This window comes from Betta splendens, chromosome 21 (genome assembly GCF_900634795.4).
Source record: "Betta splendens chromosome 21, fBetSpl5.4, whole genome shotgun sequence".
NCBI lineage: Eukaryota > Metazoa > Chordata > Actinopteri > Anabantiformes > Osphronemidae > Betta > Betta splendens.
The window spans coordinates 11,963,188-11,980,712 of NC_040899.1; the positions used below are offsets into that span (position 1 = coordinate 11,963,188).

Here is a 17,525-nt window from a genome sequence, read left to right on the forward strand (position 1 = left end):
CCCGGGTGCTATTTACACAGACGCACACGTGCACGCACCTGTTCTGCTGTGTCAAGCACTCGTTTGCCGCGAAGACCGAACGGGGAGGAGGAGAAGGCTTCCCGTCAGCAAACCGCAGCTCAACATCAAGCGCAGCCCTGGTTAACATTCAAATCACGGGCCTCTCGGCCGGTTTTAAAAAAGAAATGTCAGGTTATAGATTGCAATTTTTGCCGAGGTAAAACGAATACATGAAACCTTTATTACCCACAAGGCAGAGCTGCAACACAGGAAAGACACCTTCAGAATAATTCCTTTCTTCTCTTGGTACACTGGTCAGATCACCCCCCTCCAACCCCCACTTCTCCTCCCCTTGGCTCCTTATACATGTTCCGGGGCCAGTCATGTCAGGGTCACTGTCGAATCACATTAGGACTTGATCAAAGTTGCAGGAGCAAGAGGGAGAGCAGGGGAGCCTCATTTCTCACAGTGTGGGGATTAAACCTCCAGCAGCATCTCAGGATCAGCGGCAGCGAGCCGCGTCCCACAGGCCTCGCAAAGGGCTTCGGCAGAGGGGTGGGCGGCGGACAGGCTGCTGAACCCGTTGTAATCTGGAAGAGTGAATACGGAGGGTAAAGCCTGGCTCCATGTGCCAGGCTGAGATAGATGATCGGCGGGATAAAATATAAAATAAAATACAGGGAGTAAATCACTGCTGTGGATGACTCGCAGGTGGGTGATCAAATGATCTTAAGTTTCCAGCATAGGGAGACTGGTGGAGTGGTAGTTCCCAGACACACTTATCAATATTTCACAGGAGGAGTTACCAGGAGTTGTTAAGGCGGCTTAAATCACATTTTGTGCTGCTCGCAGCAATCCGAGGACCCAGGTGTAGGGAGAGAAATATGAATTTTCTCATTATTCCACTGATGAACAGGGAAATACGGACAACGGTGCATACCGTATGTGGAATTTTTAACTCATCCGTTTAAATCTGCACCTAGTGTAACAACACATAACAACAAAACCTTTATACCGCTAATTTAATGATCTCAATTTCTTTCCTAATATAAAGTTCAAGTCAAATAATAAAATGTGTTTGCAGGGTTTTATCTTTTACTGAACATCTCCACAAACAGTGACTATTATTATGTTTGAGTGTCTTTTCTTTTGGCTGCATGTCTCCACACGCTGGTTACATCCCAGGATTACAAAAGCTGTCTAACTTTCCATTATCCAGTCTGTAGCATTTAAACCTCTGCTCTCCCATTGGCTGCAGCCCTTTGGTTTCACTTCTGCTCTGTTTGATCATGTTACTCTGTGCCTGTGAATCTAGAAAAGGAATTACACGCGTGGCCTCAGGAGAGAGTGACGGCGCCGCCCACCACCTCCCCATTATATGATCATGCCCTTTTCCTTTCCTCTTAAATTACGACAAAACTACATTTCCCAGGAAATCGCCGGACGAGCTTTAATAATACTCTCTGCATAAACAAGCAAAGGCCTCCAACATCATCTGCGCAGCGCTGAAAATATTAGCTAATAAAAATGGTTTAATGACATAGTTACCACGTGGAGGCTGGGAATGTCTCTGATATCTGACGAGGCAGTAGTATCCAGTTTTACATGAAAATGAATGTGCTCCTGCATAATTCTACCGATCATAAACCCAACAATGATAACGACTCCTGTGTTCTGTTTCTTTGTGTTCACGGGATGCTCGGAGACAGCAGGCAGAAAAGACTTAGCACAATAATACAGTTAATTATGACTATTTCAGGGAATAACTCATAATTGAGACAGATTAGTGTGAGGAGGGGATGTGGTTGGTGCTGACTTCGTTCTCTTAACTGACTGCAAAAGCGTTCGCAGGTGTTGTGTTGTATGTTTTTAGTCTGCATGTCAACACTCCGGTACATTTATTGTTTGATTAAATGTGTCTACTGTCAGGAGCTGATGGCCATTTGGTGCTGGCTTCCCATAATCTACAGTACAATGAATGAAGCACAGCTAATGTGTCTCCAGTGATTGCAGTGTCTGGAAGGTCCAGTCGCTGGTTGATCAGTATTAGCAGCCACCAATGCGCCGTGAGAACATGACTCTGTCTGAGGGAGCTACTGTACAAGCATCACACTACAACAGCTGATGCTGTTCATCAGCGTCCAACGCTATGGCAACGATAAGGCCATTAACTTAAATCATGACTTGAGTTCACCACAAAGCACAAAGAACCGAGGTGGTGCTTTTTGGTTGTCAGAGACGCTGTGTTTGACAGACGCTAAACACTGCACATGACCACAAACACACCACCCCCCACTGTGAACCACGGTGGTGGCAGCATGATGCTGTGGGGATGGTACTGGACAGGTTTGTATACTGTTTTTGCCAACCTGTGTATGACTGCCTGCCTGACTACGTTCTTATTAAAGCAATCTTTTACTCAAGTATCGCTGTGCATTTGGGTCCTTCCACCATTGTGCCATTGTGACAAACAGAGGATTTGTTGAGTCCGGCCTGGTTGAGACAGAACCACACAGACTGTGTTGTGATTTTAGTTGAAGGTGCAAGTACTACAGTAAATACTGTACTGACCTGAAATATTTTTGCAATCACAATTTCACATTTCTTATTTATACATTTTTAATTTATAGATTTTTATTTAACCTCATTACTTCGTGGAAACTTACTTTGACATTATTGTTTTGTTTTTGTCAAACCCGCTAATTTATATTGATTATGACTGATTGGATTTTTTGATTGATTGCATACAGTATGTGGAACATACGTCTTATAGGCACTGTACACAGTACAGTACCAGTATTGGAGCTCATGCAGCCTGATTTAATTAAAACAAGTCTGGAAACCTGTGGGTTGATGTATTTCTGTGAAAAAAATATATATTATGGCTGATAAGAGGTGGTTTTCTTGGCAGGTCATTCTTTTTAGTTTACAGCCTTTGGCAGCGAGCTAATGTAAAAAGTTAATTTGCAGACACAGCCTGCATGTGGTGATGACAATGCAAGGCAAGGAGTTTAAGTTTAATAGAAAGCCAAAGAAGAATTTTTCGTAGTGCTCATAGGGTTATGGAGATTTTTATGATAGTGTAGCACACTAACGAGGAGCAGTCCTCAGACTCGGAGGAGATTAGGCTCCTATCAACAGCCAGGGGGAAACACGACGCTGCCATTTCAATCAAAGCCCAGTCTGCAGCACATGTTTGCCGGGGAGGTCCTTTCACCTTGGATCTACAAATATAAGTTTAGCTGTCTGTGTGGGGAAAACGACATGGTTTAACTCGCCACACGTCTGAGTGCGGCTTTAGCGACTTAAACTTTTTTTTTCCGGCGTGAACCCAGCAAACCGGAGCCGCAAAGAGCTTTTTGCGTGACTAAATTGAGGTGGTGGTGTGGCATCACCATGGCTGTCTAGGGAATTCAGGCATTTCATATTTCATCTATTCACGCGCTACAATGCATCTCCAGGAGACATCTAGGAAATCAGTGTGGATATTATGGGTTTTTTTTGTTCTGAAGGGGTGCGAGAAGAACAAACTGACATCCAGCTTTCATCTTAATACACAAATACTCCACAGAGGATCTCATTCACCGCAGGTTCACAATCTGAATATCTCCAACCGCCTGAAAAGTCCGCAAATTAGGGTTCGCACTTGTCTCCTCAGGCAGATTATTACCATTGTCTTCTGGACTCTCGTCCACCAGCAGGAGACACTTTTGCTGAGGCCAATTTATCTCAGACGCAAACTGTCACCAAGTTTTTCGGAGGAAGTATTGTCTAGATTACACTGGCTTCCCATGTTGGAGGATTTTAAGATGTAGACGTCTAACAAAAGCACGTGGGAGAGTTCTCCACACAACACTGTTCTATAATGATGCAGCTTTTGTGGAGGAAGAGGTGACCATGCTTTACTCAGCAGACAAAGATGATCCACATAGTATAAAAAAGCAAAAGTCCTCCATCCATCCATGCAAAGGACCACAAGTAGCCCCTACTTAGCGCCATGTCTCACTTCTTTGTCCACAAACCACCAGCACAAGTAGCGTCTAATGAGATGCTAATCCGGGCATCTTAGGCCAGTGCTTGGAAGGGCGAGGGTTTTATTTATTCAGCAGCATCTACTCTGTACACAGGCGATGTCTGGTGAGATCAGGCCAGAGTCTTGCGTAACCTGCATTAGAAAGCGGCACGGTTAAAGGTGACCCCTTCCGAGTATCATCGTAAGCTCGGCAAAGATCAGTTCTTATTTATTTTGCACATCATAACAGAATTCTGTGAGCGGTAAGTTCAATTATTCAGAGGCGCACAAATGAAAACCAGTTTTGTCGGGGTCATATTCAAAAGAATATCCACGGAGTAAAATTCATGTTGACATCTTCCCCCTTGCAATGCAAGTGAGCTCTCACTCCCATAAAGTGCTAATTAAGTGGAATATATTCCTTGAATGTGTTTCACGTTCTCTTTTGCGCCGTTCCGTGTCTGCCAGGGTAGTTTTTTTCCGAGCGGGCAGTCGTGCTATAGGGGCCAGAAGCTGACTTACTCGCAAGCTGAGTTAGACAGCAAGGAAATGAAGCAAATAATGGCTTGATTTGGAACACTTGAGCAGCATACGGCAGGTGGAAACAAGGGGGGGGGGCTCTAATTCTGCTCTCCAGCCAGCCGGTCCGACGGCGCGGCTGCAGCCAATCTCGCTGACCGCTCCGTTCCCCACTGGGCTCGCTCTGCTCGAGGGACTGTGCCAAGAGGCGCGCCACCTCTCTTCGAATCACCTTTCCCCGGGCTTTACAGGACCCGCTCTCCAGTGCATAATCGCGACATAATCGCGCCCGCTACGTCTATTGATCTGTTCTGTTGCACTTTCGCTGGAGCGGCCAAATGATATCCTTAGGCGACGCTCCTGCCAAGAGGGACGTGATAACACCAATTAGATTGCGCTGATATTCAAATACACGGCGGATTACGTGGTGTGGGCCGCTGTGTCGGGTTTACTTGGCTTATCGAGAGGCCTGGCGATTTATCCAGTTGTTAAACTGTCCCAGACGTCCCTCAATGTCATGCTAATTAATTATTTATCATTATCTAAAAGCACTAATTAATTGTCAGTTTAAGGGCATGCTTTTATTGAAGACACATTGGGCCTGTGTCTGGGGATGGCTTTCATCATTGTATACATACCTATTATTTATTAATATCCTGCTAATTCGTTTTAGAGACACGGTGAAGGTCAAAGAAGAAGAAAAACGCACAGTGATTTGTGAGTGAAGCCCACTGACATTTATCCCTTCCCATGGACTTTCAAGATCTGTTTAGAAGGATGCTATTACCTCCATTCCTTCTTCTCGAAGAGAATGTCAAGGACGCGCGTAAACAGCAATGCCATACCTCATTACTGGTCATATTTATTCTAAGGAGATGCCCTTATCACCGTGTTTGTAATTAAATGGATGAGACTGCAATTTTGAAAAATCTGTCATTTTCCCTTTCCAAGTTCCTGAGGGGTTGTTTAATGGATGAGCTATTTGTCTTCTGCAGCCATGATGCATGTTATGTGCTTTTCATTTCGGCGTAAGATCAGACAATCAGATTTTGAGTGGGCCTAATTATAGCAGCCTCCCATGAGTTGGCATTAAACCACAGCAGCACGCAGACATCTGGTATTCAAATAATTGGCGCACTTAGAAAGGGTCCGTGGCATTTTACAAATGTTCTCGTGCACTGTTTAAAATGTGTCAAGACACCCATTATCTGGTTCTGAGATGACACCCAAAGTGCAAGAAATTCTAACTAGGAATTCAAAGGCTCGAACTTTGAATGCAGTCTGGTATTAAGGGCGCCGCAAATGGCATTTCTTTGAGATCATGAAATGCAGCTAAAATATCAACAACAAAAAGAGAGAGATTGTGATGCGGGTTCACCTATAATTATATGAGCAAAGGGTGAAGAAATGGAAAACAATCTGAGGAGACAGACTCAGATAAGAATAAATTATTGTCATTATTATTTTTTTAGATAACAAAAACAGAAACAGGAAGGTTAAATGAAAAAGACGTGGACGTTTCACAGGTTGTAACTGTTTCAATATTCTGTGTCCAATTTGAAATAAAATAATTGATGTTACACTGAAGTGTGAAGTCACAGCTCCACAGAAGCAGCTGTGTGTGTCTCAGAGTTGAGTTGACCCCGCAAGTGAACAACAAGGACAACAGGTTTCACCAAGGTAGAATACAGTTAAAAACTGCTACGTACGTTCAGAAACAAACAGGAGAGAAATCTATGACGCAAACGACCAAGAGACGATCAGACGTGAGAGGATCTGACACCAGATGCAACCCCCCGGTGAGACCCCAAAAACAGAAAGGCCACTTTATACTTCACAGAAACACAACAAGCATGAAAACAATGTGTAGAGTTGTGGAACAAAGTTCTATTGACTGATGGAACAAAAATCAACCACTGTCAAAATGATGGAAGGCGGAAGGTGTGGGGGAAAAGAACGCACCCGCTCATGACCCATAGCATCACCTCATCTGTCAAACATGGCGGCGCTTCTGCTGAGGCCTGGGCGTGCGCGGCGGCCAATGGGACCGTCGCGCTGGCACTTATTGATGGATCCGCCGCCGACGGAGGCGACGGGACGAGGGCGGAGGCGTCCGCGCGCTCGGGCTTCGCCGAACGCGCCACAGCATCCAATGACGCGTCCTCGTTTAGCTCCACAACGTTCCCAAGCATGTTTCCCAAGCGCCCGAGGCAGAAAAAGCCCACTCCGACTGAGCTGCATTTCACATGTTGACGGGCACACTGCAGTCAACCATCATGTCACTCACAGAGCTGTGACTTTTATTTCCTGCCCGTTATTATATTTCTAATTCACCGTGCTTCAGATTTACACATAGTGTACACAAATTACACTGGAGTAATTACTGCAGCATGTAAACTACAGGGATAGAGCATCACCTGCAAATGAAACACTCTGTGATCGACAACGGCCCCCAGACACGCTACCATGTGGCCCTATGTGGCTCATAAATAAAAGCATTTTATATGGTCTAAGTAAAATCTAGGACAGTGGGATATTAATGGCCGAGGGATTCCTCTCCTGGGGCAACAGTGTTAATCGGAGCAATAGGTCTCCTTCCTGCAGGATCAATGTCAGCACAAATTTCAGATTGCTTTTCTGATGCGCACCAAGTTATCTGTGATTCAACTTTAATAGGTTATTGAGCGCGGCCAGCATTTAGGGAGCAGGGCAGTATTTCACGTTATTGACAATCAAATGCACACAACCTTCTCATTAGCATGCATTAGGAAAACACCGAATTAATCCTGACAACACTATTGGGGAACACGACTACAGTTACACGCTTGTTTAAGCAAACACGCCTAACAGCGACTTGATGATCACGTGTGGGGGAGACGTGAGGGATGTAGGTAAATACGGCCCGACAGGCGCCCCGCTGGACAAAAAGCTCCCGCGCTAACAGAGGTGGGAGTTATGGAAAAAAAGTGGGATAAGCAGCGACAGCAGTGAGTTTTCTGAGCATAAATTAACCATTGCATTATACATGCATAATGATAAAACATGCCAGGGTATCATCTTTAATGTTTCATAACCTCTGTGCTTCCCTCACTGTCGTTTCGGATGAAATCAGGGATTTCAGCATGAATGCCACATTAAAGATTTGTAATCTAGTATCAGAGTCATGCAGGTAAAAGGGTTTGGGTTTGTTACATTTACTATTTCCATGAAACTGGCATCAAAGCTAAATAATATAACGTTATGTTTTATTTTTATATACATGTACAGATCAGAAATCCGGAGTCATTACGCGGCTTCCTGAGCAAAGCCGAACGCTCGCACGACAAAACGAGCGGTAGCTCAAAGTGGGCGTGTGTTAAGTCAGATGACATTTCGCCGCACCTGAAGGTCAACTGCTTTGTTAACATGAATGAAGCCTGGCGACAAAGCTGCCAGCAGCGGGTGAGAGATTTACGGTCCGCGCTCCCCAAACAAGACGTGGACCATAACCCACGCGAGAGGAGGGGAGGAGCGGGCAAGGCTGGAGGGGGGGGGGGGGGGGGGGGGGGGGGGGTTAGATCAGGTTCTAAAATGTGAAATGTGAACACGGAGTGAGGCAGAGGAGAACACACTTGTTGGATGGGGTGAACTCCTGCTGCACTTCACATATCATCAGCGCTTTGGGTAAATGACTAATTGTTTTTTCAACGGATGCAATTTTCACATCAGGCTTGTAAACACGATTCACGTGACTAAGCATCATCACGACTTGCAGGACAGAAGCTGAGGGTTTTCCTCATCCACTGCATGCTTCATACAGTCTCTGCTCAGCGTGTGCAGCAGAGCCGCGCAGCTTTCGGGGCCTTGTGCGCTGCAACTTCGGTGAAAAAGCCGGAGTTTGTTTTCCGTGTGGTTCAAAAATAGACACGGCCCCCGACATAAACAGCGCAGGTGACAGCCTGGCATCAATTTTACATGACCAGATAGCAGCCGGGTGGAGCGGAGGACTGCGAAAGACGGAGGGGCCAAAAAACAAGCTCGTCACATTTGAGCTAAACATTCGGGCGCCGGCGTGACTGTTTTATCAACCTCTGCGCGAATCACGAATCGGGATCTTTAGGACCGGGAGCTGAAACGCGTGTGGCGTCTGGAAGCTGCCGGAGGCGGAGCCGTCGGCGCCGCGGCGTCGGGCCCCTATCAGAACGGTGTCAGACGTGATTTAATAGAACCTTTTCATTACCGCACGTGCGCCACTATGCAGCCGGGGATTATCTGACTCCAGCAATTGCCCTTTCACTCACGAGGCGCACAACGGATGATCTGCACCACCTCCACGCGCCGCGGAGGAGAGGGGGCGCCCGGCGCCAGTCACGACGCCCGGGCCGCCGTGTTTTGTTTCAGTCCGAGTAATTTCTCCAGACAATTACCTGCTCGGCTCACGCGCTCGATTTCATGTTGGGTCCTGGTCACGACAACCAGCAAACGGCCCCTTGTTCGGGACAAATGATTTAATTCTGCTGTGTCTGAACAGAAATTATCATAATATGTTGTTCTTTAGCAATTTCTAGCCCCACCACAGCTAATATCCCCGCAGGAAACCACTAGGTGCTACAGATACTGGGGGACGTTAGTCTGAATAATTCAGCATCCTCTATCAGAAAACATTGGGTCACGCGCTTAGTGTGTGTTATGAAATAATCCAGCATGTCAGCGGTTCACGCGAACATTACATGGGAGCGACACAGCATTTGGTGCATTTCCTGCTGACCCAACCTCCGAGCCATTTGACAAATGGGCCGAGTGGAAGCTACAAGCGACGCCGCGCGCGGTGACGCCGCTCAGGTGGTTCACACAAAAGATCCCCACGAAAAGCGTCACACCTGTCCCGACGCCTCAGCGTCCGCGTGAGAGCGCGGCCGACGGCGGTGCGTCCGGAGAGGAGGAGGAGGGAGAAGCACGGCGGTGGAGGCAGCATTATGTGGATGCAAAAAAAAAAAAGAAAAAAAAAGAAAGCAGCGAGGGGCAGAGCCAAGTGTGTGACATTAGACATAATTCAGAGTAAGGGCCAAGCGTCCAGCCAAGCGCACAGACGAGGCCTTCATGTCCAGACTGTGCCACGGGTAAATATTCACAATGACATTTGTGCTGTTTGCTATTTCCGTCCACTGAATTGTAGCTGACTGACATTTTCATCTAAGCCACACTGGCCATGATTTCTACATTTCAAACCTTTTTAATACATCAGATGTGGGGGGTGGGGGCTCCCGGCCTGAGAAATATCCACAGAGATGAGGAGATTTAACTTCTCACCTCTTTAGACAATTTCTATTTCAGATTTTCGGTCTTTTGAATTAACCTTTAATTAAAGGAGCTTTATCTCAGTTTCAGTGGGCTTTGTGTACTTTGGTCTGGAGTTGTCCGTCGAAGGCGAGCGAGTCCCATAATCTCGTAGACATCGCTGATGTCACCACAGCTGCTTCTCTCTCTCCCTCTCTCCCTCTGGAGACGGCTCGGGCCACAGCGGCTCTATTGAAGCGTGATGCTACACCGCTGCCTAACCGCTTTTCCCCCCTCATTCAGGCTCACTCATGGCATTGTTCGCTGTCTTTGTGGTGTTTCGCCTCTTGAAAACTTTTAAAACATCTTCGCGGTGACAGGCGAGTTGTGTTCTGTGATTTTTCGCTTTCCCTCTTGGTCTGAATTCACAAATGGCTGCCAGTAAACATTAAGCATTTAAAGTGGACACTCTCTGGTCTGGACTCCAAATGATCCCACACGTCGCTTTCTCCAAATTCAGTGGATGAAGTCCATGATCTCAAATGTTCACAGCTTCTGAGTTACTTCTGTTTAGTTGCAGACTGAATTTTGATCCAAAGTAAGTTTTTGAGTTTTGTTCAACTGTAACATGCCTATTTTCTTCAAAGACATGCTTTTATTATACTGAAATAATTAATTTATTTTTTAAACCACAACAAAGTTCTGTTCAAACAAAATAGCATTTATGGTATTACTTCTATTTTTATGTCCACCTCTCGTACAGTACAAGTAATTAAAGTGTACAAGCAAGCGAACTGAAGAAGCACAAACCCATTATGTGGCGGTGGCCTAAAAGCAAGCTTGGTTAATTTTTCAGAGGAATTTCCACTAATGTATTCAGGGTCTGAGAAACACGACAAAATAAGAAGCTCACATTGGCAGCTAAGAAGAAGTGTGTGTTCAAAGTGGGCTTGGCCGGAGTCGTCGTAATCACAGTCATCTGCACAGTGAATACTATTCTTCACCGAAATCTGGGAGAATTATTATAATGACAGATGCACATAATGCATCCAGGTTAACGATTATTTGGAAGATAAACGCACAAAAGCTAAAATCAGACTAAATATTACAGCTATATTGGTTTAAAATCCTGGGGAATGACTGGAACTGTGAAGGTACTGTTGGTGTTTGGGACGTGTCTATTTGATGGGGTCACTGAAGCAGAGTGGCTGCAAATGAAACCTGGTAAACTGGTGCCTGGAGAAATTTTATTAGCACTGAGCGTCACATCACATGTCGTCACTCCCAACATCCTGCAACATATAAACACATTTAATTTGAGGAATCTAATCTAAGTAGAATTGTCTTTGCTGTTGTTTTTTTGACTTTTGATTTCTGCGTTGTTCTGTCTTGCTCTTTGCCAGCTGGACCCCCATTCTGACTGACCTGTAGACGCCGATCAAATCCATATTTAAAAAAAACAACTCTATTTTGATCTTACATCGCACTTTAAATTTTTTATTTTACTCATTCCTCCCCATCCCCGCACGGTCCAGGCCGTGAGTCATCTCGGACTCATCGATAATTTCAGCGCCCTTTAGGGAAAAGGTAGACAGTGTATATTGATCGATTTGGGTTGGATATACGCTAAAACAAACAGATATCTTGTTCTAAAGATCAAATTCTTCGCCAACTCAGGCGGCATTAACAAATGCAGCTGAGACCGGGCCCAAAACACAGGCGCAGGATAATTAGTCACACCAGGCTTGGAGTAGGAAGGGCAGGGAAGCAATCTGACTGAAGGATGTATTGATCCCCCCGAGAGGGAGGGGCACGCGCAGTCAGGAGTCATGATCAATCTTGCGAACCAACTCTCTCAATCTGTGATGAAACCTGTGTGTGTTTGTATGGGGAAGCGTTCTATCTACACCGTATACACTCTCAATACACATGTTCATGTGTGTGTGTGTGTGTGTGTGTGTGTGTGTGTGTGCGGCCACATTAACACTACCGGCAGCTTGGCGTATGACTTGTCAGGAAAAAGACAAATGTCTGTGTGAGTAAAAGACTCCCAGAGGTTAGAGGAGAGGATTTAGCAGCACCACAACATCGGAAGCCTTTATCGTGGAGTTAAAAGCCGTCCCTTGGCTGCAGATTCTCCAAACCGTGGCGCAGTGAGAGCTTTTCAAATCGGCTCAGGGAGCGATAGAAAAAATAAATCTCCCCAAATATAAACTGTTTGCATATAGGTGTTATCCAGTGACTGGTCACAGGTGGGTTTCATCTGATTAGACAGTGGTGATGCATATCAGCGGGAGCATCCGACCAGTTGCACTGTAATACATCTTCCTCTGATATGCTGTGGGAGGAGGAGGAGGCGGATAAGCAGTGCAGCGGGATTGAAATGCACTGTGAAAAGCTCAAGTCCTCCGTTCGACTTCATTGTGGAGGCAAGATACAAGATCCGTGTTGAGCTTCTCTCCCCCTCCATTTATCAAGACATTAAAAAAAAAAATCAGAAAGGAGTGTGTTTGTTTGTTTATGGGTTGCAGGGTGAGTGGCGGCCTCCGGTGCTGGGTGCGCGGAGCCGAGCCCATCCCATCCCACACGAGGCTGCAGGGACACCCACAGCGGTGGAACTGTGGACGGCTAATTGACAGGCTGCTGGAGACGCAGCCGAGTCCAGAGAGCCAGTCACTTTCACGCTCCCACACGCCTCGCTCTCCCTCTGGGGGGGGGGGGGGGGGGGGGGGGGGCGACGGCGCGAGATGTGTGTGTGTGTCTGTGAGTGTGTGTGTGTGGGCGGGTGGGTGCGCCGTTAAGGGACTGAGCAATCCTTCTATTCACCAGGGAAGAGGATGTCACTCTCAGTCATGCACATTTCCACACACACGCAAATGGATAAAAAATTGAGAAAGACAGCCGGTGCATGGACGTAGTGTTTCTAGTAGAGGGTGGGGGGGGGGGGGGGGGGGTACATTTGTTCGCGTTGGCTGGAAAACAACATCTAACCCAACACATCTGACACCGACAAGCAGCGTGACCTTGCGCCCTGCGCCCTTGCGCATGCTTCAGCAGGCCGGTAAGATATAAAAACACGCTCCCCGGAAGAGATGGAGCCGTACCGCGCGCCGGGCGGGTGCTGTGGTAATTTGCGGTGACTCATCTCCGTGCGATGGCATCGCGCAACTCCTACAAGCGCCGCGGGTGAAATTCACACACAACCCGGTCAAACCCCTGCTCCGCTCGCCGCCGTACATCGCGGCCCCACGGATTGACATTCGTCATGCGCTGCTGTGGATGTTGATCGTTTGCTTTTCCAGCACTGATTTGAATGACTATGCTTCGGAGAAGCCACATCCCACTGAGAGAGAGAGAGAGAGAGAAGAGGGAAGAGGTGGAGCCGAGCAAGCATCATCTGTAGCTTATACTATTAAACATTCAATTATCTATAAAACACAAAGGGGCTGGAGTCAGTGTGATGACAGATTGCGGGCTCGGCCGCCGTTGTCCCCGTTAACCCAGGTTTTTATAGATCACCTCACATGCCACCCTATAGCTGTTTAGTTATCTCCATGAATATATGCAGAAGGGATCTGTCCTTGCTGAGAGCAAAATCTGATAATGCAGCAGCAAACACAGCTGAGAGTCAGAGCAAACCAATTCAGAGCTCGGTTTAAAAAAAAAAAAAGAAAAGCCAAAGGGGCTCGCTGCTCATCTCCGCGACAGCGCCACACAATAGATGAACAATTATTCTGAGTTAGACTGGAAGAAAAATATTAATCTGTTTATTCATGGCTTGTTGAATCAGCTTTATCTTCTGTGATTAATCCGAGTCAATAATGTAATCTTTAATTATAAAGAATAGCCCTGTTGCCTACATCAAATAATCATTCCTGTCCACGATGCTGGAAAAAGGAAAACAAATTTCACTGCTGTGTGAGTCGGTGTTTTCCTGCCGTGAATCAGAGGCGTCACACACAAGCTCTGGTGCCGTCCTGGCCGTGAGACTTGGGTTTCTTTCATTCATTTGAAAAGGGAAATAACAACAGCTAATTCCTGTTCTGCTGAAATAAACAAAAAACTTCAAATTGATTAAACATACTATAATGCATTTAAAAGCTCAGGTTTGAAAGGCTACGTTTCATACCCAGGCTATTTTCTCAATGGAGTGAAAAGGTCAGAAACTATTATGTTTGATTATACAAATGCTCCTTTAACCACTACCAAGATAAAATATCTGCATCTGGATGATCGACCAGGAGAAAGTACATGATAAGACGCAGGAAGAATAATGAGCGAAGCTGTGCAGAGCCTGTGTGTTTGTACATGTGATTAATAATACATCAGCCATAATAATGGCCGCCTCGCACTTACACATAATGTGCGATTTGTTGTAACAAAAGACACGTTTACGCGAACATGAGCACATGAGCGGGCGCGCGTGTGACTCGAGGTTCATTTGTATGCTTGCACTTGTTACGTGCATCCGCTGGTCCCACAGCTCCCACTCCGTCCTCCCAGTAGCTCTTCCCACCAGTGCCCGGAGTGAGTGATTTGTCACGCGCCGCGGCAGCAAGTAGCCCGTGACAAATCTAAGCGACAGCTCCTGAAAATGCAGATCACATATCCGTCAGAGGGGAAACAGCAGCTTAGGGAACTTCCAGCGGGATCCTAATCTGCGCTGAAGCCGGACGATGTCCAGGAAGCGCTGCAGATGTTTCATCGACAGCCGTTTCCTGGACGTCAGAGTCGCGCGCTAATTAATGCGCTCGGAGACGCCCGCGTGTCAAAGTGTCAGAGGACGTCCACGTCAAGCGTGCCAGCGGCGCGTCACGAACTTTATTACAGTGCTGTTTTCGCCTCACGCCGGGTTTCATCAAACTTTTCGTCTCCCCCGAGGAGCATGACATTTCCCTTTGCCTGAGAGAACTCTGGGAGGGGGATCTGTTCTCGTGTCACAGGTAATTCCACGTCTCTATGTGAGAGGCTGCCGCCGCGACAACAGAGAGGAATAAACACCTTGGCACACGCTTAAGACAACCCAAACGAGAAGCGGTGGAATTATTGGGGTAATTTGGCACATCCGACGTAATGTAGTGCCGTTCCTGTGATAAGACAGAGTCTTTTAGGACTCAGGAAGGTGAGCATATCAATGTTCAACATACCCTATTAAGACTTGACACCTGCACTTTATCATCACTAAAGCAATTGCATATTCCTATTCCTGCAGGAGAGATGGGAAATCCATCTCCTGCAAGGACAGAGCCTTTAATAAGTAGTGCACAAACAGAGGCACAAACTCTCCCTCTTTCACCTGATCCCTCGCCTTCTGCTCTCTCTCTCTCTCTCTCTCCTCTCACACACACACACACACACACACACACACACACACACACACACACACACACACACACACACACACACACACACACACACACACGCACTTTTTCCCTCTCATGGAAATTGTTTCATTCCTTTTAGTCAATCTGGCTAATGCAAAAATCATGTATGTCTGTCTTTAAATATTTAATCTTAACAGCAGCAAGACTGAAATACAGCGTTGAAGTAGCATTACTCCTTGCGTCCTGAAAGGTACAAGAGCTCAGAGGGGAAAAGGAAAAAGGAAAGACAGACAGACAGAAAGCCAAAAAAAAAAAGAAAGAAAGAGTAACTGGAAGAAATGGAGGAAGGCAGGAAGGAGAGATTCTGCTATTTTTGATGACAGTTTTGTTTTCTTGCACTGAGCCGCTAGAGTCGGCGGCAGCATTAAAGCACAGTTTGCCTTGGAAAAGTGTACAAGCACATACGACAGCTCTGTGGTTTTGTTCTTCAGGAGCAGCCTTTGTTCTTTGACATAATAGATTCTGATACAGGCTGGAACACACGGGTGGGGGGAGAAACACTGTTGCTTCTTGAACTTAGTGGGCACAGATTCAGCCCAGTCACTGGCCCAAAGTCATGGATTTTGCATTTAAAAAAAAAAAAGGAAAAGCACTGTGGGAATCACGCGGCGCCTGGAGATGCGTAAAATCACGCAGAATGAACGTGAACACACCTAAACGCGGTGTTGGCAGATCACTGTGACTTAACGTGATCCGAGCGAACCAGACGCGGAACTTGGAGAAAACTTTTCCACTCACCACAGAGAAGTCCTCCACGGAGCAGTTCTGCCCGCTGAAATTGCAGCTCATGAGCATCTCCTCCAACTGGTGCCCCGTCCTGTTGAAGATGTCCTGCATGTCGGGCGCCGGGTAGATCAAATCGGTGGGTTTGTGCCCGTCGCTCTTCTTGGGCGGCAGCCCCGTTAGGTTGGCCAGGTGGTAGACGTCGGCGTCCGTGAACGCCGAGAAGCGGAAGCGGTTGATGTTGCATATGGTGACGGCGGGGAACACCATCTCGGGGGTCGCCTCCTCGTTCAGAGCCGTGACGTGGGGGTGCTCCAGGTACGAGATGGCGCACTTGGCCGCCTGGTACAGAAACAGCGCCAGCGAAGTCAGGAAGGCGAGAGCCCAGAGCGTCTGCCGGATGCCCAGGCGCCCGGAGACAAAGATGTGGTTAATCCCATGGAGGGAGCAGGAGTTGGCGAACCCGGCCAAGTCCTTGGCCGGAGGTGTGCAGCTCTCCTCGATCAGGCTCTCCCTGTCCCCGTCCTGTTTGTTTTTCTGCTTCTCATCCTCCTCTGGAAATTTGATTTTGCAAACAAATTCGATAGGCATGGGGGCAGCCAGGTCTGCGTTTAGGGTTTGTTTCTGATGCCAGCTCTCAGCCCTGGACCACTTCCCCCCTACTTCCCCTCGCGTGCGTCCGCCGAGCGCGAAACAAGTCCGGAAAGAAGAGGAACGGGCGGACGAGAGTTTGTTGCTGCTGCTGCCGGTGCTGCCTGCGCTGTGACTGATGCTGCTGCTGCTGCTGCTGCTGCTGCTGCCTGTGCTTCTGCCGCCGCGGCTCCTAGTGACTAGAGCGCTGCTGCTGCTGCTGTGGTGCTACTGCTCTGCGAACGCTTGTCTCACTACTTGATCAGCTCGCACAGTCTGGCTTATCAGCGGTAATACAGCTGTCAAAAAAAAAAAAAAAAAAAAAAAGGAACGGAGAGAGGAGTGCACACTTCCACGGTGCCTCGGACCCAAAGATGGAAATGCAGCATTTTGAGTCGGGCTAAAAAAAGGCACAGGCTGCTTAATAATTCATGAGAAGGTTAACATTGTGATTATTTCCTCCTCACTGGCGCGAGTCACAACTTCCTCCGGTCACACACATGCTCCCCCCGCAGAGAGGAGAGACCTCCTCCCGCTTAATCCACTTGTACGGACGCCACTTTCACTTTTACCCCAACCCCCACTTCTCGGCGTCGAAGGCTTTTGTGATGAACGTCCAGAGTTTGATGCAAATCAGACGGGGTCATTGTTTCTGATGCCACCCACGGGGAGATCTCGGGAGAACGTCTAATTGAAACAATAATGAGGAGTTTGAGAAGTACACGAGACCAGTCGTGGTGATCAATCTTGTCTTTGCAACAAAAAGTGAAAGACTATTGATCAAGGGGACGCGTCTGTCAGAGATTAAGTGAGGCACTGGAACAGTGTTCTCCTCTTATCAGGAACTAATGGCGGCATCACAGGACTCCTACATGAATTTGAATTAGTGAATGCCTCCTGATCTGGACTGCGACGCCGCTGAAGATGTTGAAATAAAGTATTGATCTGCCTCCGTCTGTGCCCTTTACAGTGTGTGCCTTAGTGCTGTTAATGGCCCTTTT

General features: G+C 47.2%; 1 protein-coding gene across 1 annotated transcript in view; it reads right to left on the reverse strand.

Moving 5' to 3' along the window:
* Positions 1–17,123, reverse strand: part of asic4a (acid-sensing (proton-gated) ion channel family member 4a) — a 59,460-nt gene extending 42,337 nt beyond the window's left edge. Inside the window, exon 1 of the mRNA XM_029136361.3 lies at positions 15,910–17,123. Within this exon, the coding sequence (XP_028992194.1) occupies positions 15,910–16,485 (576 nt within the window). The 5' untranslated portion in view covers positions 16,486–17,123. The remainder of the gene's footprint in view (positions 1–15,909) is intronic.
* Between the last annotated feature and the right edge of the window lie 402 nt (positions 17,124–17,525).